Raw genomic sequence first — 22,066 nt, forward strand, 5'->3', positions numbered from 1 at the left:
GTGGTCAGCCTGTGGCGGCAACATGACACGATCAGAACCCTGATATGCCGCCATGGCTTATGTGTGTGTACAAAATATCTCATGATGGGTTTTAATGAGTCTCCCGATTTAATCATTGGATGTACATCAACAGCTGGTTAAACTTTGGAGCAAACTTTATTCAGGATGGCCACCAATGCTAATCAGCGTTTGTATTAGCAACTACAACTCCACCAGCCTTACAGACATGGAAATATCTAACTAATAATCACACAAGATCATTGTTTCAAACTTTATTTAGTTTAACTCTAACCATTAGGTCAACCCTGACTGTTGGCAAGACATTTCACAAACCACTGGATGGGTTTTAAAGAAAATGGAAAGTATAGCAGATGTTCATCTGCAGCTAGTTAACTTTTGGAGCAGATCCAGTTCGAGGATGGCCGCTACAACCATCTGACCTCAGGGGCAGGTGTGTGACCCCCTTGTTGAAGGCCGAGCCTAAGCAATAATAATGAGATGCAAGATACATTGGCATCAATATTGGTATTAGCCAATATAAGACATTTTTTAAATAGTTGTATCCGTCCATTAAGTAAAACTGGGCCAATAGAAACAACCAGTGGTTATTTTTGTCTTGTTGCCATTTGCGTATGTTTCAAGAGAAAACTGTAGGCAGGGTTCGAGCTAATGAGGGCTCCTCTATAAGCCCTCAGTTTACGCACCCAGAGGCCGTCCAAGAAGAGGTCTCCTTTCTATATATTACATTCTTTATATGGACTTTCAGCGTACCAGGGGGTCTTATGAGTGGAGAGGACTGAGAGCGGCAGAGCACTCCAGGCAGCTGCATCCTGCACACAGCCACAGTAAAATTCTCAAAGTGGCACCACCAAAATAATATAATTACACAGAAGCCTCTGTAATTCATTCCCTGGATGTAGGGAAATACAAATAATATATGTAGTATTGGTTATCATCAGCCGTAACAGCTGTATTAATGTTGGATATTGATATCAACCCAAATTTGTGTATGGGTGTATCCCGAATTTCACCTAGCTCAAGATGTATAAATAAATTATGTGAATGAATTGATTTGAAGTTGAAAATACATGCTGTTACAAATACTGTAATGTGTCTGAAATAGATTTTGCCAAATATTTTTATTTTGAAACTTACTGAATTGTTTCTTAAGCAACTGTAATTGAAGTGCTGTTATTATATTGTAATTACACACCAATTCACATATATTACTCAACATCTTTCCTTAAAACTTTGGCTGTTATTTAAGTAAACCCTAGTAGCAAAACACCTGGTGAACCTGCATTGTTTGGGTTTTTTAAAACAGGAAAAAAATGAGTTGCTCTTTACCTTGTTATGCTAACGTTTCGGCTAAAAACTATAGCCATCATCAGAGTTGTGCTGATGTTGGTGGCATCGCTTCCTTCTCCGGTTATCCGCGGGCAGCAGAGGATGATGGTGCCCTCTGCTGCCCGCGCCGTCCTCGTTGATGACACAGTCCCATGCATGATCCAATGTGTTGACCCCATTGTTTCTGTTCATGGTTGTGTGTCCCTGTCTCCTTATTGCTATAGCTTCTCTAATCCATCTTCTATATTTTTGTTGTTCGGTGTTTATGATCTGTGTTCCTTTCCCTCATGCAGTGATCTGTTATGGCAGATTTCTTTATTGTACTTTCTGATTCTTGGTTTGCTGCTCTTGTGTGTCTTCGACTTGTTTCCTTCTCACACTCCTTTCTATGTTTTGTTGTTCGTGTGTTGAGTTGGCGTCTGGTTTATGTGTGTTTTGTTGCAGAGTTTTCTGTGTTTTGAAAGAACCAAGCAATACAAGTTTACAAAATACACAGAATGAACGTACAGAAGGCATCTGATGAACCTTTAATCAGATCTAAATGTACAACTGATTAACCCAAACTCAAAAACAGTCATAAATCTGTTAGTCATCCACATTACAGATCACACAAGGTCTATTCCATCAGACTCCCCCCTTAACGTTTTTAAGACCAAAATGGCTACAACTTCATCACTCATGAATGAATGTGAGAGATCTACATCCCTTCAAGGGTACTTTTGAGGCAAGGAACAATAAGCACAGTTCATTGGCACACACAGCATGTGTCTTTTTGTCATAAAAAATGAATGTAAACAGAAATATTTCCCTTAAATCGGACACAAAATCTAAAGTTAAAAAGAAAAGAAAACCTTTAAATGGGCTTAACACATTCAAATTTGAGCTCAAACAAGCGTGTGTGTCCGATGCTGACGGGAATCTTCGGAGGTGATGTGAGGTTAAGTATCTACGTGTAGGGCGTGTGTAGTGTAACTACTGCCTGCTGAGACTTGTTTGTAATCCAGCCTTTCTGGGCGCCACGCATGCTTTATGGGGCTGCAGGACGAGGCAGGAGCCAGCCAGCAGAGGCTGGGATCCAGCCCCAGGCCTCGGTGGGATTGGTGTGTGCTGACAGGTCTGAGAATAGAGCCCAGGATGGCTGGGATGTTTTCTACAAAGCAGAGTCAAATTACATCGGAAAATGGAGCCTTGTGTGCTCCATCCACCCCATCAACTCCGCCCACAAAGAAACAGAAGCCACGATTTTACTCCGACCTTATTTATGTCTTTTATTACCATCAAAGTCAACTTTAAGAAACAAACATTTAAACAGGAACATATTGCTTTCAACAAGAACAAACGCTATTAGGCATATTAAAACGTTAAAGGAGCACAACAAACCTTTTGGCTGATTGGTCGGGAGGCTGAGGTGGGCGGAGTCTACTACATGACTTCCTTGATGAGCCGGTATAAATAGGACTTGGTACCAGATTCCTCGGTGGGTAGAAGGATAAAAGTGGCACTTTAACCTGCTGCTCATCTGAGTTTGTAGGTGAGATTTTTTTGAAGATTTGCTTTTGAGTTTTTAATCCCGTGGCATACGGTTTTATTTATGAGTGTAAATCTGAAGCTTTACCGTTTTTATGATCACGTTTATGGTATTTCTGGCATAAAAGTTCTCCGTTTTCTCAAACTGCAGCCTAACATTGAGGACAACATTCCTGTGACCCCAGAAGCAGGATGACGAGTCCAGCGTAAGTCCTGAACCGTGATGAATTACCTTCTTTTGAAGTGAGGGTAAAATAAATCACCATGACTTGATGCATTTTATGCACCTGAGAGTTAAACCAGCAGTTCTTATTGAAATCCCTGTTTTACATCCTTGCAAGTGTCCTGCCAGTGGTTGGCCTGGGGTCGATGGCCCAGACGGCCGGACTGGTGGAGATCGCCGTCAGGTTGTGCTTAAACCAGCGTAAACAGCTGTGTCCTCATGTGTGGGTTCCCATACTCAAGCCCCTACGGCCTTGCATCCGGAATCCGGTATCAGAGCAGCCTGCCAACGTCACGCGACACCAGACCCTTCTGTCCTCATCTTTCTTCGATGACTTGGAGGAGGACGTCTATGATGATGTTTTGTTCCCGATCAAGAACAAGCATGTGGTGTTTGCAGACTCTTTAGGGTTTTCTCTAGCAGATGAACGAGTGTTCTCCGATGAAGAGGACCAGTCTGAACTCGGCCTGCTGCCCTCGCTGCAGGGTTTGGGAAGCATGACGGGGGACGGCTACAGCTGCACCATCAGCACCTGCTGCCCAGGGACACAACTCAAACTTGGCTTCCCGCAGCCCTCTTTAGATTTCCAGGCCTTTCGGGCCAAGCTGGCAGAAAGCATGGTGATCCTGGAGAGCTGCACCGTTAATGAGCAAGCCCTACAAGGTATTGTCCGGGTCAGGAACATCAGCTTCCAGAAAAACGTGCGTGTCCACATTACCTTTGACTCCTGGCACAGCCACAGGGACGTACCATGCACATACCTGCAGAAACGCTTCGGAGGCCCGCAGACAGACATCTTTGAATTTGAAGTAGCTATTCCTAAAGTCCTGGACGCCAAGAGGAAGATCGAGTTCTGTTTAATGTATTTGCCTGCTGGGCAGAGTGAGCCCTTTTGGGACAATAACAACGGACAGAATTACAGCATCCTGGTGTGTGTGAGCTCACACCTCTGCCACGGCAAAGGTCTAAGTGAAAGGGCATAGCCAACCCCACCTTTGGTCACTAGATTTACCACGCATGTGAGTTGGAATGTGCACATTTTTATGACATTTTCTTTTTTGTTTGAATAAAATTATTAAAGCCATCTGTTGTAGTTTTTCACTCTGCTCTCTAGTGTCTAAATTTTGTGAATTACTGTTGTGCAACAGAGAGGGATCCCTTTCGCTATGAGGCATAGATGGCATCACCAAAAAGGTCAGAGATCACTGGGCCCAGAGCAGGGAACAAGCTAATCTTAGCTGAGACTTGTGTACAGACCTCCGAACCACTCCTCATTATTATTCTCTCACACATAACCCCGCTGCATTTATTTTACTTTAAAAGTGTTTGCTAGTTTTAAATAATACACTGATGTTAGCTTTAAAAGCAGGAAGGTGTGTGGACACGTCAGACCGAAGGTAAAAACAAGCGTAGCAGTGATTCATGCACATGAGGTCACATTAAAGAGCAAGTTCACCGAGAAACAGTTTTTCATTTTTTGTAAAACAATCGGTCACTTTGAGTTTCACATTCAGGCTGAACATGAAAAAAGTCTTCCACCCCGTTTCCTGCATAAGCCGCCGATAGAAAAGAGACAGGATGAAACGCTCGGATTAGAAAAGCCTGTCAGATCTATGTCACAGTAACCTCGTAACGGGGGAAGACTGTTGTTGATTTAGCTTCCAGGAGAGCAGAGCATGTCTCAGCTAGTAGAAGCTAACTGTTAGCATTAGCATCTCCCCACCACAGCAGAACTCCTCCAGGCTTGTGTTATTTGTGGAGATAATAATGACTGTTGCAAAGCAAACAAAGTTAGCGGTAGAGTCATGTTGCTGTTAGCCAATCAGAGACAAGATATCTCAAAATCAGGAAGTAAGACTCCAAACCCTCTTCTGCTTCCTACCCCTCTGACTGTCACTTCCTGAAACAGGAAGGTCAGAACATTTTTTCATGGAGATCGACTCACAAGACACTTTTATACTAGAGACCACTGCAGATGTGGTGAAAATGAGTGAACTTGTTCTTTAAGGTTTGATCAGTAAGAAAATCTGGCAAGACATTGCATGAAGGAAGTTAATGGGATAAGTACTTTTGCATTATTCATAATACTTTATCTCAAACAAGGCAACGTCTTAGGAAGGTGGATATAATGTTATAAGTGGAAAACATCAAACAACAAAAGAGAGCACCTAAACCCCATCAAGGGATAACTTTTTAAATCCATACAGAGGCTTTGTATGAATATTACTTGTTTCCCCTGCTAGGATCATGTTGAATTTGTGCTACATAGATTTTTCCAAGGGATCGGTTTTTAAAAACACTTCTACTTCAGGCAGGAAGGAAGGTGGAGGCAGCTTTGACAAGTCCCAGGATGTGCCTGTCTCAACAACCTGATGTTTTATAGTCTTGTCCAGCTGTGTGTCTCTGCGCCACAGACTTAAACACACATGTGTCCTGCACTGGTTCATCAGCGCCCCACGCTGATGTTGCAAACTTTGCAGCTCGGATCTTTCTTTGCGTTGGCTGTGGTTAGACTCATTAGCTGGTGGTGCCCGCTGATCTGCTCCACAGCGCCCTGATCCAAGGGAATCGGCTCGGTGAATAGCACCTCCAGGATGACATCACTAGCGTGGCAGTACAGAGGCTCCTCCCCCTGCCTCTTGGGGGCAGTGAAGGTCAGGAAGGGATTGGAGGTTAAATCCAGCATGGGGAGGCGGCTGCAGCAGAATGCATCTCCCTCTGTGCCGATGGGGGCCAGCACCAGGACTACGTAGTGGTACGCTGTGTACATACAGTAAAAGTCAGCAAAATACAGGCAGATGTTAGGGTTCAGCAGGTACCCAGCTGGGATCTGGAATCGCAGGGGTCCGTACGGAGAGTCTCTGGGAGGGAGCCCCGTATCAAACTCTGTGTTGCAGCTGAAGAAGACTCCATGCAGTTTGCCATTAATAGGAGAGCCGTGACTCCCGCTGGTGTCTTTTAGGGCTGGACGCATCAGTCCACCGCATTCTCTCCTAATTCAGGATGTGAACAGAAAAATGTTGAACATCACACTGAACTGCTGTGAGCATGGCTTTAATGCAACAAAAGGGTCACAACTCAGCACTTACCTGACATAGTCAAAGTAATCTGGATGTTGGTTGCGATAGAACACAGAGAATTTCAGCAGCCGCCCTGCAGAACCTTTGGCCTTGTCAAGGAGTTGCTGCAGGTGTTCCATAGCATAATCTGCAAAATGTACACCAAGTGCAAGCCTGCATTTACACATCAATAACAACCTTCTGCTGAGAGATGAGTGCACTTCACTTCTGGTGCACATTTAGCTCTTAAGACGGTAACTTGAGCTCTATGGTTTGAGAAATTACCTCCCGTGCAGAACTCCACTATCTGGCTCCACTCTGACACCAGGTAGTCGCCGTCCGGTTGCTTGACAGCCGTCTGAACAGCCACACAGTAATCCGTACTCGGGCTGAGGAACCAGTGTCCCCTAACGGCCATGGGGAGAGGAACAGCTTTGGCCACCAGTTTGGTGGGCACATCCTGAATGATGAAATGTTAAAACAGACATCAGGAACAGAGAATAAAACCAAGACAAGGCTGCTGTGTGTTTAAACCACTATAAATGAGAAAGTTGCAAAAACAGCTGCAGGAGCTACTACTTTTTCTTCTTAAACTTTGCTACTTGGCACAATATTCCATTTCTAATCAAATCAGCAACTTTTTTATGGTTAGCCTCTGAGAAGCTGAAAATATATATATCTCTCATATAAGCTCTTTCATATATTATTATAAGCTCTTTTATATGAACAAATATGTATCTCTCACTTATGCTCCTTATATATTATCATAAATACATTATTATATGCCTTTTCATGGAATCTTGTTATAATATTGAAAACCTCTCTGTGCCTTTTCTGCTCAAGCTGAACAGCTGCATAAGGGAGTGAAAGCGTTCCTTCCTTCAGTTCCTCAATACAAGAACAACTGTCTTTGTTAGCAAAGGATGTTGCAGGATGTGTCCTGATCATCTCAAGGTTGCATGTCCTTGGGATGAATTGGTCTTTCATTAACAAGGCTATTAGCTGACGTGCGTCTGCAGGTGCAGATGGCAGAATTACGTGTGTGTATGGCAAACTACGTATGTAACATTCCTGTAATCTTCAATAAAAATCAGCCGTTTCAGCAGAACGGCGAGAGTCTGTCCGAAGCAACTGGCAAGAGCAGGTCGCGGGACCGGCTGTATGTTGCAAAGGCTCTCCCCCTCATGAGCGGTGAAACAGTGAATGGACTTCTGATCATTTGTCTCCACGTTCTGTCAACATAAAAGGTGTTTAACTCCATCTTCTCCGTACCCGTGCTTGGTCTGACAGAAATAAAAGACCAACAAATTTGGCGTCACGAACAGGATTTTTTCTTTTTGAAGAAAAAGGAGTTTTTGGAGGACGATTCGACCATCCGACCCAGTAAACGATTTTGGCACAGAACACCGCGGTGGAAAACAAGGTGAGCAGAACCTTATTTTCTAAAATCTGCTCATTGGATTTATCCAAAGTCTTTGTGTCCAGAATCATAGTAGCTGTGGTCCTAAAATAATAGTTGGAGAAGAAAGTGGAGACAAGTGCAGAAAGAATAAGAGATTTTTTGTAATGGTTTAATGGTGAAATGAAATGAGGATTTTCTAATGGTTTAATGAGTAAATGAGAAAAGGAAATAGTACAGAAGAAGGGATGGTGACCCAGGGCTATTAGAGGAGCCCTAAAGTTCCATTTCCAGGTCGTGGCTGACCACACTATTTGCTGACGAGCGGATAGAATATATAACGAGGTTATATAAGAGCTTGGCGAAGAGTCCATAGGTGTGGGAACCCTAAAAGTCCACAGGTCAAGGACCTGGTTTTTATGTTAAGGGAAGGGGAGGCTAAAGAGAGCTCCCTGGATTTTAAGGTCAAGGACCTGGTTTTTATGTTAAGGGAAGGGGAGGCTAAAGAGAGCTCCCTGGATTTTAAGGTCAAGGACCTTTTGTATGAGATGAGAAAAATGTTCTAAGGTAACTGTTTTTGCATAAAATAAGCAATGTTTAAATATGACAAGCAGCCCAGTTGAAGCCACGAGAAATAAGGTTTTATTGAGAAAGTCAGCGGAAAAGGCGATGAAGAAAAAAAGGGGTAGATGTTAACAGTAGAGGTAACTGGAGAAAGATTTGGGAAGTGAAGGCTGCAGAATCGAGAGAAAAAAGGCACAGCTGTAGACAAGCTTCCTGTGTGTGTAAGCTGAGTTCAGCCTGTGTGTGTGAGGCGCAGCAAGAGGCTGCTTACGGCTCTGGATTGAAAGTGCAGCACTAGCAGAATGCAGAGCAGAGTTTTGGGAGCTCCGTGTGTGTGTGTGTGTGTGTGTGTGTACAGCGCTGGGTGTGTGTGTGAAGGCCTGATGCGGTACCAGAAAATAAATAAATAAGATAAATAAAAGCTTTAAAAAGTTGCAACTCGTATATGTAAATTACACTGCAGTGCTAAAATTAATGTTTGGAGCTACGCAAAATTCAAATTCTGCAACCCTGTTCTGATCAGTCTTTGAACAGAACACCATAAGTTAATAAATAAAAGGTTTTTAAAGTAACATGTGTATGTGTATGTGTGTACGTATGTATATGTGTATGCATATATATATACATATGTAGTGTACAAGCGTGATAATCATTTGTGTGCGGGGCAGCATGTGAGTGACCCTGATCTGGGGGTTAAGTGGCCTGGAGATTAAAAAAAAAAAAAAAAACCAATAAGAAATGCAAGTAAGGTTGTATATGACAGTTTTATTTCAGAAATATATGGATATACATATATATAAAGTCAGATAAGCTGCTAAACAGTAAAATCAAAACAGATCTGCAGAAAATAAATATATAAACTATTCCTCAGAGTGCTCTCAAAAAATTGCAATTGGATTTGCTCTAATGTTACATAAGTCCTGCTTAAAAGCGTAGTAAGCAATAAATTCTGAAAATAACCAGTGCAGTGTTAAAATAAATTCTGTGCTTAAAATATTATATATATATAGAGAGAGAGAGAATAAATAAGTGACGAACTGACTTACTTTAAAAAAAAAAAAAAAAAAGACTGTGACAAACAAAGAATGTCGTCTGTGCCATGTGAATGAGTGGATGTGTGTCTCCTTGCATGAGAGGTAAATGATGCTTTCGCTGGACCTTCTTCTGAATGACGCAGTTTTTAATAGAGGGAGCAGCTGCTTGAGAAACAAGGTGCGGTCCATGTTTTTACTAGACGGTTATTTAGTTCAAGAGACTGTGGAAACAATAGAAAAAGAATTTATCGTTAGTGTGATGACAAGAAAATCCTTTAAAATACAAAAGTTGTATGGTTGTGGTTACAAAGGAAGCATTTTGTCTGATTATGGGCCGTGAAGTCAGCTGGACTCCCTCGCTCTCTCTGTTTATCTGTGTAACATGCAGTTTTAAGCTATTCGTGACTTTATTTTCGGTGTTTTGGACGTACCTTAAGGCTTCTGGTTAGGGTATTCAGGAGGTCCTTCCTCTCGGACAGATCTAGTGAGAATGACTGGAGTTTCAGCCTGGGGACCTGACTCCACCCACTTTTACACACAGGAGTCCCGCAGTCTAAAAATAGCACAGGGTGCAGCGAAAAGCAGCTCTGAACCTCTCAGGATCATCTTTATGAAAACCATAAAATTAACAAATAATCAGTCAGGAAATAAAATATTTGTTAAATCTTGCTATAAAACAAAATCCAATAATTGTCTTGCCTCAACTTTAAGAACCATTAACGTTAATGGCTGGATTTTGAGACGCTGAATAATGAAAAAACAGATAAACTAAGTATTATTTCCTGTAACCTGGCTAGAAACTGTACCAGGCTGTTTTGAGTTAAAACTGGTAGTTATTTTCCCAAAATAAAATAGATAAATAAAAAATGAAAGGAGGGATCTTGCATTTGGGATAGATTGTGCCTAAAGTTTAAAACCTGTGTAGAATTGATTTGATGATTCAGAAAAATTGTGCATAGGAAGCAGTTCAGATTTACCTTTGAGTCAATAAAGTCGACTAATTATTAGAAACCATCGTTGATTCTGATTTGTAAAAGAGAAAGTTCTGTCATTTCACCCAATCAACATATTTAAGGGAAACGTTTGCTGTGCATTGTGGAGGCATGAACTTTACTGGGTGGGCCTGTCACAACCAGCTGCAAAGAATGTTTGGCTCTGACTTCTATACAAAGAGAACCTGGAAGCCTTCACCAAAGAGAACCTGGAAGCCCTCACCAAAAGCTGTGACTCATAACATAAAGATGGGGAGCACTACAAGATGGACAAAGAGGCAGAAACTTATTTGCCCTGCTGCTGATGAAACAAAGTACAAAAGGGGGAGCATGTGTGCTAACATGTGAACTTTAATCAATGACGTGGTCATCCTGGACTTGCAAAAGAGGCTCAAAAGAGACTGTTTCCTATGGTTACACCCAGTAAAAGAGTGCTTGCTGCAGTCAGGTAATGAACAAGGCTTTTTGGCAATAACCAGTTGAATTGATGAAATGTCAGAACTGTGGAAAATTTACTAAACTACTGTAGAACATAGTTAACTGAGAAAGTTAGCCTAAAAAAAAAAAAAAAAAAAAAAAGATAATAATAATAACAATAACTAAATAAATAATAGGATTAGTAACCTGGATTTCAGCCCAACTCATCATTGGACGTCAATATAATCTTTATTGTCTTAGGATTCTCAGCTGCAGCGGACATGCAGTAAAGCCTTATTTTCTTTTCAAAAAGTCATTCATCGGCGTCATCACTTATTTTCATTGGTTAAGGAAACGGTGTCTATTTATAAGTCTAGGAGAACGCTTTAGGCTTCAACAGTTTTCTCCTTCGAGCAAACATGCGCAAATTATAGTAACGTTCCATCCCATTCCATTCATTGCATAAAAATAAACATTAAATGAATAATTTGGCATTCAGCTGACTAAATGATTCATGGAACATCTCATCCGAGACAATAGTGAGGTAGAAAATAATGTTACAAGATATTGAATAAATGGTACCCCTCATTCGATAAAAATTATGTTCACATTTTTTATCTTGTGAAATCTTTAACATAATATTTTTAATTGGCCTTTTTGACGACAAATTGGCTAACAAGTCTTTAGGATTATCATCGCAGGATGGCATGATAAATAAGTAAATAACATAAATAAATAAATAGATAAAAATAAGAGAAAAAGCAGAATTAATTAAATGAAACATAATAGCAATAATTGATCTAAAATCTGTCATTCAGTGCCACTGGAAAAAGGAAGAGGATAGGGGAGTATTTCTTAGCACAAATCACGTTATTAATTTAGCAATGCGTTATTTATGAATTAACCTTAAGTAGTGAATTAATTCTTAGGATTTCTTGTGCGAGTAGTGTTCTCAAAGGAAAAAGAAAGAAAGAAAGAAAGAAAGTAAGAAAGACAGGTAGTTTAGGTAAGGGACAACCTGAAACTATATGGTTGAATTGATAGTAAAAGTGGTTGTCCTAATTTCTAATTGAAGAGATCACATTGCAACATGAGTTTAGAACAGCAGTTATGGGAAGTTTTGTTGGATTAATTTAATCACATGCTTTAGGTCTTATTTTTTCTTTCCACTGATTTAGCGTTAGGTTAAGTATTTCACACTTTCGCTTCAGTCTGACATTTGCTTGGTGTGTGAGGGCACAGAGACGTGTATGGACCGTGTGTTTGACTGTGTTTGTCTTGTTTGTTTGTTTATTTATTTATATGGGCATGGCCGAGCCTTGAGAAACATCAACAAAGACATTGGACTATTCTGAGTAAATTAACCAATTCAAATTCAAATTCAGGATCCTGAAACAAATTGGCTATAACCTCTAATTGATGAAGGACATCTTAAGAATTCATTGTACAAGGCTTCCTCTCCAGTGTTGCCGGAACTGTTATAAAACCCATGCATGGTTGTATATTTTAGTTTGATCATTTATACTCATTGAATTATTGTTGTTTGCTTTATGTTTTAATTTCTTTGCAATTTTTTCTCTGTGACACAGGTGGAGATGCTGGTGGCAGAATGGATCCCACTCATTTCTTTCTCCCACACACATTCTTACTCTCTCCCTCTCTCTCTGTGTATGTGCATGTGTATGTGTTTGTGTGTCTGTGTGTGTCCATGTCGTGATGTCACTGTACCTTTAATTGCGCTTGATGTTTGTAACTGTATGTGTCTGATGTTGAAGGTATCAGAGGCTAGGGTCAGTAAGAGCTAGGACTTTTTTGTGCATAACCTCTAATCCCTAGGCGATCGGTCCGGGGAACTTCTGGTCCGGCCGGAGTGTGAATCTTCCTACCAACTATCTGCCGAGATCAAGGACTGCACAAGCCGAGAAAGCCTTCATTGGACCAAAACTACACACACGAAGATGCTTCGCCTTCGGTGCCAGGCGTCTGGGTCCTGCTAAAAGTCACCAAAAGGAAGTGGACGGAACCGAGGTGGACTGAGCCATACAGGATCACGGAGAGGACGTCACACGCTGTCCGGCTGGACGGGAGGAGCCTAACCTGGAAGAGAAGCAGCCGACATCTGCCTGACCAGAAAAGTACCCTAGGACCAGGACGAGAAGCAGCCGACATCTGCCTGACCAGAAAAAGTACCTAAGGACCAGGACGAGAAGCTGCTGACATCTGCCTAACCAGAAAGAGGATCAAAAAAAAAAATAATAAGAATAATAAAACCAGGAAGAGAAGTAGCTGACTACAGTAGCGTGCCAAGCTACTAATTCTGCGGGACGAGGTAGCATGCCAAGCTGCCACCACATCCTGCGGGACGAGAAACTTGATATCTTATCCCCCTGCAGCTGCCTGGAGCCAGTGGAGGGACCTCAACAGGGGGAAGAAGTAACCACCCTATGAACATTCTACAAGGGTTATATTTAACACCCTCCATTTATTTTATCTGGGTTCTATTTCACACCCTCATTTATTTTACAAGGGTTATATTTTATACCCTCTACTCATTTTATATTATTACTCATTTACCTGTTTAGTATTAGATATATGTTTGCGCTCATTGCATTTATACAAACTTAATGTACATTCTGATCACTCATTTGTCCTGGCCGGAAGAAGATTCTGAGGGTAACATAATTCAACGAGAATCCTTTCCAATAGTCTGGTATCCAAGTAAACTAAACCGGTTGGCATACAGGGACAGCAGGTTGGGGTTGTGGAACGACAGATACTTTCGCGATTTCACTGACCTAAAAGATTTGGTAACAATAGCAATTTTAGCATATAGTGCGTTCTCTGGCACTGATTACAGCAGCTATAACCCATACAATTTCTTAAATTAACACCTGAATAAGCCTAATTATGTCCTGGCCATTCCCTCCCATCCTCACGTGCAGGCAGCGTCTCCTGATCCTACTTTTCACTGTTATCCTGCTATGCATCCCATTGGCTATTTTGTTCCTCTGCAATGATCTCCTACCCCGCTAACACCAACGGCCCATCCTCCACCACCTATTGACCGGCACAAGCGATCCCTACCTCTTCCATCCCCCTCACCTCCTTGTAACTCTGATTTTCTCTATTTAACCCAAGCAATCACACTGTGTATCCCATTATCCACAGCCACCACGGTTACACTCCCCTACGATGTTTTGCCCTCGAACCCTGCACATGGTCGTTACACGCCATCTGATCTGAAAGAGCATGTTTGGTACTTAACGTGGGGATCTTACTCTCAATGGAAGTGGAGCAGTTTTGTTGCTGAAACAGGCGATGATTGGTCATCCTACTCCAAAGGAGTAGCTACAACTTGGCGTACCAGAATCAAATTGATAAAACAAGGCGGATCTAAAACAGGCCCTTTGACTTTCATAATTAGTCCAATAAACTCCCTTGGATGTACCCTATTTGTACTTGCTCCTTGGATTAGTGGGAGCTACTACTGGACAGTGTACCTCTGTGTCCGTAATATTACTTCACCTACCTCCACCGTCTTTAATATTGTCGGGATAAGTAAATCTCCCTCCTCTCCTGTGTTACTTGACATTGCTAAAGTAAATAAACCCTCTCCTGCGATAACTATTGAGACTAAAAACCCTTCGGTTGATGAGACATTTCAGACGGTTACCGGCATTTCCGCTAGCACTAATAATTGGTTACTCCTGGCTGAACAAGCCGCTAATGCTTCTGATCAGGATTGTCTTGTTTGCCTCTCAGCTCGTCCTACTCTCCGTATTGTACCACCTCCGATCCCTCCAGAATGTTTCCTTCATTTGATGAACGGCACTTCCCTAAATTCAAATTGTACTAACTTTGGACAAATCTTTCCAAAGCAAAAACCAGGTGATGACATTGGTGGCGATCCTTTTCTGGGAAATGTCACCACTAATTGGTGCGTCAATACAACCGTGTCAGTTTCTTCACAATTCAAACCCAAAAAGCGTGCCAATCTCTGGTGGTGGTGTGGTGCTCCTCAGCTCTATAATGGTTTTCCCAGGGAATCTTCAGGTTTGTGTGCCCTTATCACTTTACTGTTACCTGTCACCGTTACTCCCGTAACCCTTCATGATACCCCTATTTCCAGCTCTTACTCTAGCACCCGACGAAAGCGCTCTTTACAAGCTTTACCTGCATTTCACAATCCTACTTATATAGATGCCATTGGCGTCCCCAGAGGTGTTCCAGACGAATACAAATTGGTTGACCAAATAGCCGCCGGATGGGAATCTATTTTTGTCTGGATAACTCCCAATAAAAATGTCGACCGCATTAACTACATCCATTTCAATGTTCAACTCTTAAGTAATTATACTCGTACTGCACTTGAGGCAGTTCACCAACAACTATCGGCTACTTCCTTGATGGCTTTCCAAAATAGAATTGCTGTAGACATGCTGTTAGCTGAAAAAGGGGGCGTGTGTTCAGGATTGCTGTGTTTTCATCCCCAACAATACGGCCTCGGACGGTAGCTTAACTAAGGCCTTAGACGGCCTCCGCTCTTTGACAGAAAAAAAATGAAATCCCACTCTGGTGTAGACACCTCCGTGTGGGCCTCTTGGCTTGATGTATTTGGTAAATACAAATCCCTCGTTTCCTCCGTCCTGGTGTCCATGTCTGTCTTCGCTGCCATTCTTGTTACTTGCGGCTGTTGCTGTATCCCCTGTCTTAGGCAACTAGTCCAGAGATCGATTACCATTGCCATCTCTCCTCCACCTGCTGACCCAATTATCCAGATGCCCTTGTTACTAGCCAATCCTAACATCTATTTGGGAGGGGAACCCTCTGATGATAGTGATGACTCTCATGATGAAGAAGATGTTGTTAGAGTGTGAGAATGTTCAGTGATTAATGTAACAACCCTTTCACTAGTTCATTTCTATGAATTTTTTGATTGTTTTGTTTTTATTTTTTGTTGATCATTGATGTCCTAGGCATGCACACTCTATGCCAACAGGCGTTCGCCCCAAAATTGAGATATGACAAATGGGGGGACATGGGGGAATTTTCCCTATAAACACATGATAATTAGGGTTTTTCGCCCTCATATGGAGTGGCATGCGATCCATACATGTTGTAACATGTTCAGTTGAAAGTATGATCATGTTTTTTGTATTAGTTTACTGCTAGAAAGATGAGTAAATGTAATCTGATTGGTTGTTTGTATTGGTATTTTAAAACTTTGCTTATTGGATTCTTTTTGATGGAATTTGGTGTTATTGTTATGATTTCTTATATCTTTATTGAACTCTTAAAAGAGTTCAAAAGGGGGATTGAAAATATATATATCTCTCATATAAGCTCTTTCATATATTATTATAAGCTCTTTTATATGAACAAATATGTATCTCTCACTTATGCTCCTTATATATTATCATAAATACATTATTATATGCCTTTTCATGGAATCTTGTTATAATATTGAAAACCTCTCTGTGCCTTTTCTGCTCAAGCTGAACAGCTGCATAAGGGAGTGAAAGCGTTCCTTCCTTCAGTTCCTCAATACAAGAACAACTGTCTTTGTTAGCAAAGGATGTTGCAGGATGTGTCCTGATCATCTCAAGGTTGCATGTCCTTGGGATGAATTGGTCTTTCATTAACAAGGCTATTAGCTGACGTGCGTCTGCAGGTGCAGATGGCAGAATTACGTGTGTGTATGGCAAACTACGTATGTAACATTCCTGTAATCTTCAATAAAAATCAGCCGTTTCAGCAGAACGGCGAGAGTCTGTCCGAAGCAACTGGCAAGAGCAGGTCGCGGGACCGGCTGTATGTTGCAAAGGCTCTCCCCCTCATGAGCGGTGAAACAGTGAATGGACTTCTGATCATTTGTCTCCACGTTCTGTCAACATAAAAGGTGTTTAACTCCATCTTCTCCGTACCCGTGCTTGGTCTGACAGAAATAAAAGACCAACAAAGCAGAGCCAATTACTGTGGACTCAGAGGTCCTTGTATCCATGGCAACAAATCTGATGCAAGTTTGTTTGTGGCACCGTGTGTGCAGCTATCAGGGAGAGAACATAACCTTGGTTACTTTTCAGTCCCATCTCTTCGCTGATTCCAGAAAAGCATCTTTACACTTACTGAATACAGACTGTAACAACAAGCCATCATTACTCAGTCATTTGCACCTGCAGGAACGGAAGTCTGTTTTTAAAAAAAAAAAAAAATTCACATAGACATCTGCATTTAATGAATGTGTTAGATTTAAAGGGAAATACAAGATTATGAAGAAAAACGTTAACCACTGAAACTAAATCATAACTCTGGTGGGTTTTGGCACATGTAGGTTTGACAAGAGCTAGAAGTTTAAAAAAATTAACTGAAATAAGAAAAACAAAGGTAAATAGAGGGATGGTAAAACGTTCACAAATTAGCCATCTTTTCTGCAAACACATCTGTAAAAACCACTTGGCACTAATGGACTTAGATTTTAAAAATACAAAATAATGTTTTAAAGTTTGTAGCAATCAGAATGATTTAAGTTATTTTAATAGTTTAGTGGATAATAATGCGCATTTTCTCAAAGAAGTAGCCTAATCTAATGATTAAAAATAATTGGGATTTGCTACTTGTAGTACTTAGATTTTCCACCAAGTGGCTACAGCAGGTTTATTTGGAAAGCACCAGATGGTTGTGGTCACTGACGCCCCCAGTGGCCAGATACGGCCATTGAAAGTGTTGAGGTAGCACACCAAACTGGATCTTGTGGTAACTCTGGAGTCACCTTTAAAAAAACAATGCCACCAATTTCCCACAATGCCTTTGTGGCATCAGGGGGCCTTAGGTCAGACCGTGGCGGTAATGTGATGCAACCGTGTCCTTTTTCATAAAAGATTAGGTGATAGTGGCATAGAGGGGTTTTGGGGGCGGCCTCACCGCAGACTTCCGTTTAGCTTTGATATAACTTGCTTTTTATTGCGATTGAAACCGATTTAACATCTCAGCTGATTTTGTTCAAAAAGCAAAACTTACTGCCTGTGTTTACTTTCATTTTCAATAGAGTTGCCGATCGGAGCACGGCAGTAACTTCCCACGTCATCATGACACCTCCCTCTGTTGCGCCAAGGCGCAATTGCCATTTCTTAGATAGTTACCTCAATATTACTACCAAGCTGGAATGAATGCCGCAAAATTTGTGCAACGCCACGCCAGATTGGCGCGTTTATGAGACACACCATTGCAACAATATTACGCCAACTTGCCGGCACGGTGTGTTAAGGGCTTGGGAGAGTTTAGCTTTCTCATTAAAAAGACAAATAGACCAGTAAATCCAACATATTTTTTCTTAAATCTAAGAAACACAAAAATTTCAGAAAAAAAGACAAACTTTCAAACCATTAATATTATCCCATTATTGTTTCTGATTTTATTGTTTTGAATTTTAAAACTGTTTAATTTGCCTGTTGATGTTTCAAGAGAAACATCCACAAAATGTTTTTGGAATTTCTTAATTTTTTAAAGGTGAACCTCAGTGACATACATATGTATTTATATAGTGATTTCACAGATAAATTATTTATAAAGAATTTTTTAATAAATGTATTTACTGGCTTAACATTTTGTTTTGAATGAAGAAAATCAATGTATGGTTTGCGTAAAAATGTATGTGATTTAAGGGGGTGGTCGTGTCTGGGGATGGCAGTGAAGTGGCCAACAATTTTCCAAAAGTGGCCTTGGCCCCTTCTAGCCACCCCTTGGGGGCGCCACTGGTTGAAGTCTTTCAAGGAAATTCACTTGAAGATATATATTGTAACTAACCTTTTAAAAAAATAATACTATTTTACTTTATGTTTTCTGGCAGCAGTCAAGTTAGAAACGGTCCAGTGTTGTCAGCATTCATCCACTTTAATACAGAAACAATGCTCATGAGTCACAGGCCTGAAGCTGTTGACCAGTCACAAGTTCCTTTTTAGCCAGTATGGGAAGTGACTGAAGCGGCCTAACTAGTCTACATTCATTTTTCAAATCCCAACAATGTAAAATATCACAAAGCAATCTGCTACACCTAATAAAAGATGCATGTAGTTCATATAAAACGCAGTGAAAACCAAACATTGTGACTCAGGAGACAATCACACAGCGGAGCGGTCGGTCTATGGTTGAGACAATGCAGCAGTTTCAGACCCTGTGTTTGAAGCGGTTGGGGTCCCTGTTCTCTTTGCGGCTCAGGTCGATGAAGAAATGTGTAGCTCTGGTTGAATCCTCGGGGGCCATGTCCCACATGATGCGAAAAGAGTCACAAGTCACCTCACAGATCTTGATATTACAGGGTGTGGAAAGAGGGGCGTCCATTTCTGTCAGAAAAAGTGCATAATTAGGCTCAAGTGTAAACACACTCAGTGAAATCAGCTTTAAGTAGATCTGGGGGAAACACCACGGATGAGCTCATTTCTGACAGAATCTAATGAAACACACATTAAAGGAATTTGTGTGACGGCTTTTTAATTCACATTTCCACTTCACCTCCCTTCTTTTGGCCTCAGCTGACATTTCCCATCATTACACAACTCGACACGCTCCCAGCTGAGTGAGTAGCCTCTGTTGTCCTTCTGCATTTCATAATCCACCTACAGCAGTCTCCAAGCAACCACACATCAGCAGCCTCCCTCCTTCGGTCTTCTCCTGGGATTCATGAGGAAGTGGTCGCAAAACAAGCACGCTTCTGCGCGTGTCAGCAACAACTACAACTGCAATAAACTTACAAACCCCCTTTTATGCTTAAAATAGCAAAACAGAGACTCAAACTGCTGCATTTGTGCTGGAAAGGGGGAGGTTTAGCATCAAGCTGGGGGGTGATGAACTCCTCCTTGCTGCTTGTATGCAGAATGATTCAGGTGGCTGCACCTGGCTCCTGATCATCCTGCTTTTTAAATTTACTTATCATCTTTACAGTAATAAAGGAGAGCATCCACAGCACACGTGCAGAGATTGAGCTCTGTTTCCTCTTTTGTTTGCATCCATCTGAAGATGTTTCTAAACATTTAAGTCCCAACATCTCGATAGATAAAAGATTCCTTACCCTGAACATATGCAAATTAGGATATGGCTAAAAATACCACTTTGTTGCTCTTGTGATCCTACAAACGCCAAGCATACAGCGGAGTCAATTGTGTGACCGTTGGGTCTGCTGGCTGAGGCGCTCTACAGTCAGGATGATGGACAGCCTGCACCACCTCATTAAAGCCTGTGAACTGTGAAATTTGTGAGGTATAGCCCATTCACGGGGGGGGGGGGGGGGGTTCTGTGCAGGAGGGGGAACAGGGCTCTTGCATCTCTGTGAGTCTGTTTTCCAGCTGCTGCTCTCCTTTCTTTCTAACCAGTGTCTTTTCAGTGACAGAAACTGGGGCAAGAGTAGATTCTCTCAGGACAAGTCATCAAAGCCCCACGCCTCTGTGTGTGTGTGTGTACCATCTATGGATCATTTGAACACAGTTGAAACACGGGTCTCAGTATCATTCAATTCCACTGCCCTCATACATACAAATGAGCGTGGAGAAAGAAATTGAAGCTGATTGAGATGCCCTGAATCTGAGCTTTAACAAACAGCTGCTCCGAATCAGGCAGCTGGCGTTAACCGGTGATTAGAAGAAGCACATGCATTAAAAATCAAGTGGCTTGATTGCAATTTTAACACTCAGATATGCTGCTGCAAAAATGCATTCAGTCTGAGGATTAAATGCAGCTCTTTGATTTAAAATTCATGCTTCCATAAGGAAATAAGACATGTGATACATGCACAGCAGAGATTTTAATTTGCACAAACAGCGGGTTGAATGAGGTTCGGTGTGATGATAAGATGAGATCTCAACGCAATCGATCAAAGTATTCATGCAAAACAGCCCCAGCTTCAATCTAAATGCATTCACTGTTCATTTAGGCTGCATGGAAAACCTAATTTGAGTACAAATCAGCATTTGGTTGTGTAAAAACACCCAAAGTTAAAGAATATTGATAATAAAAACTAATTTATTACCATTAAAGTGACTGATTTCACCCAGAGATATGCACAAATTCAGCACGCCGTCATGAAACGATGAATTTGTGTCTGAAGATTAAAAGTTTAAACACAAATTTATTTTCTTGGTGTTAAAAAGCATCATTAAGCTGGACGATTCAAGCGTATCCCTTACTTGTTTGAGGTTCTGGTTTGTGATGGGAGAAGAATCTAGCCACTTTCTTCCTGCTCTCCTCCACAGATGCTGCCGATGATGGATCTCCAAGTAAAACTGATCACAGGAGGTGAAACGCACACTCTTCTGTCCCTCTTCCTCCTGGCTGTTTCTCTCACACAAACAGTCTAACCCCCACCTCCCCTTTTCCTCCCTCCCTCCCTATCTGATTTTTGCTCTGATCTCTGCATGGTGTTTACTCGACTCCTGTGCAGCCGCACAGAAACGGGATGAATAAAAATCCCAAAAAAGAAGAAGAAAAGACTAAAAAAGGAAATTTTCTTTCTGAAATGTAATCTTAGAATGACGTGCAAGGCTCCTCGTCAGCATCGTGGTTTCACCAGCCAACCATACACAACACATCACATGAAAGGGAATCTGTCCTGGGGCACAGAATTTCTCACACACTCTAATGTAGTCCGACCACTTCTTGCATAAATGTCAACTCTCAGATATGGTGACGGTGGAAGTGTAAGGAGGCAAATGACACTTTTAGATGCACCGCCACGATTCAACAGAGATTAAGCTCTGAATGATGTCCTAGTAGATTACATAGAGCACTATCAAGACCTAAAAAATATACATGGGCCAACTGTTCTGCCATATGGGCTAACTCCACAGGGCTTCTCCTCCCCCAGCCTATCCGGGGGCGAGGGACTTCACCGTGTAAATCCAGAGTAAGCAGATTTCCACTGGCATTCATTTTCAAGGGAATTTTATTTTTCCTGCACTGGTTTGTTTTTGCATTCCATCAAAGATTAAGGTAATCTTTATCAGATTAATGCAATAATCTGCTGCTGAAACAATGGAGAAGAGCAAAGGATAAAGAGAGAAAACAACAGGATGGATGCACATGATTGCTGCAGTTCTTTCACAAACAATAAAAAACTAGCCATGATTTATCAGCGTATTTCACCGACTGGTACTGAAATGCTTCATTTCTTTCCAGCCAACAGTAGATAAGTGATACCCTCAAAATGTAATTAAACTGCAGTCATCCATCATTAGTCACGCTGTGACAGGCTGTCCCTGCAACCATCTCTGCTCCAGAAGCAAGTCTGGGGCTTCTTCTGTTAAAATAGGGCAAGTTAGTTCTGTTCCTACAGAAACTCTGACATTTACATGACATAAAAATATATTTTTTTCTTTTGCAAAGAAAATATTCTTAGTCCTGGTGTGTTCCATTATTTTACAGGATTGTTTGAGCATATTGCATCCTACTGTGCAGTCAGTGTGACAGTGGTTCACATTGTGCTGTAAAACTTCACTTTGCACAATTTTGCTGGTAAG

The 22,066-nt window shown here is 41.5% G+C and overlaps 2 protein-coding genes across 4 annotated transcripts; one reads left to right on the top strand and one right to left on the bottom strand.

The window, feature by feature from the left end:
• Positions 1–1,466: 1,466 nt before the first annotated feature.
• ppp1r3c2b (protein phosphatase 1 regulatory subunit 3C2, duplicate b) lies at positions 1,467–4,183 on the top strand. 2 transcript variants are annotated; one of them, XM_015972282.3, is made up of 3 exons: positions 1,467–2,878; positions 3,026–3,117; positions 3,216–4,183. In XM_015972282.3, exons 2-3 carry the CDS (start codon positions 3,098–3,100, stop codon positions 4,078–4,080), a joined length of 885 nt encoding a protein of 294 aa, XP_015827768.3. In that variant the 5' UTR covers positions 1,467–2,878; positions 3,026–3,097; the 3' UTR covers positions 4,081–4,183. The 2 variants fall into 2 exon arrangements, with proteins under 2 accessions (XP_015827768.3, XP_015827770.3); XM_015972284.3 differs by having other exon boundaries at positions 1,468–2,878; positions 3,026–3,080.
• A 219-nt stretch (positions 4,184–4,402) lies between these two features.
• On the bottom strand, positions 4,403–20,918 carry LOC107393725 (phytanoyl-CoA hydroxylase-interacting protein). 2 transcript variants are annotated; one of them, XM_015972288.3, is made up of 6 exons: positions 20,738–20,918; positions 20,581–20,652; positions 18,732–18,901; positions 6,442–6,616; positions 6,187–6,304; positions 4,403–6,090 (listed from the first exon to the last, which is right to left on the bottom strand). In XM_015972288.3, exons 3-6 carry the CDS (start codon positions 18,897–18,899, stop codon positions 5,544–5,546), a joined length of 1,008 nt encoding a protein of 335 aa, XP_015827774.3. In that variant the 5' UTR covers positions 18,900–18,901; positions 20,581–20,652; positions 20,738–20,918; the 3' UTR covers positions 4,403–5,543. The 2 variants fall into 2 exon arrangements, with proteins under 2 accessions (XP_015827774.3, XP_015827772.3); XM_015972286.3 differs by lacking the exon at positions 20,581–20,652 and having other exon boundaries at positions 20,738–20,915.
• Positions 20,919–22,066: the final 1,148 nt, after the last annotated feature.

This window comes from Nothobranchius furzeri, chromosome 17 (assembly GCF_043380555.1).
Source record: "Nothobranchius furzeri strain GRZ-AD chromosome 17, NfurGRZ-RIMD1, whole genome shotgun sequence".
In the NCBI taxonomy this organism is placed as follows: Eukaryota; Metazoa; Chordata; class Actinopteri; order Cyprinodontiformes; family Nothobranchiidae; genus Nothobranchius; species Nothobranchius furzeri.

Bases quoted from the DNA above. Each gene is read 5' to 3' on its own strand.
- ppp1r3c2b (XM_015972282.3), top strand. From the start codon at position 3,098: ATGAATTACCTTCTTTTGAA. The intron at 3,118-3,215 runs GTGAGGGTAAAA...CATCCTTGCAAG, and splicing joins ATGAATTACCTTCTTTTGAA to TGTCCTGCCAGTGGTTGGCC.
- LOC107393725 (XM_015972288.3), bottom strand. From the start codon at position 18,899: ATGGACGCCCCTCTTTCCACACCCTGTAATATCAAGATCTGTGAGGTG. The intron at 6,305-6,441 runs GTAATTTCTCAA...TACATTTTGCAG, and splicing joins AGTGGAGTTCTGCACGGGAG to ATTATGCTATGGAACACCTG. The intron at 6,091-6,186 runs GTAAGTGCTGAG...ATCCTGAATTAG, and splicing joins GATTACTTTGACTATGTCAG to GAGAGAATGCGGTGGACTGA.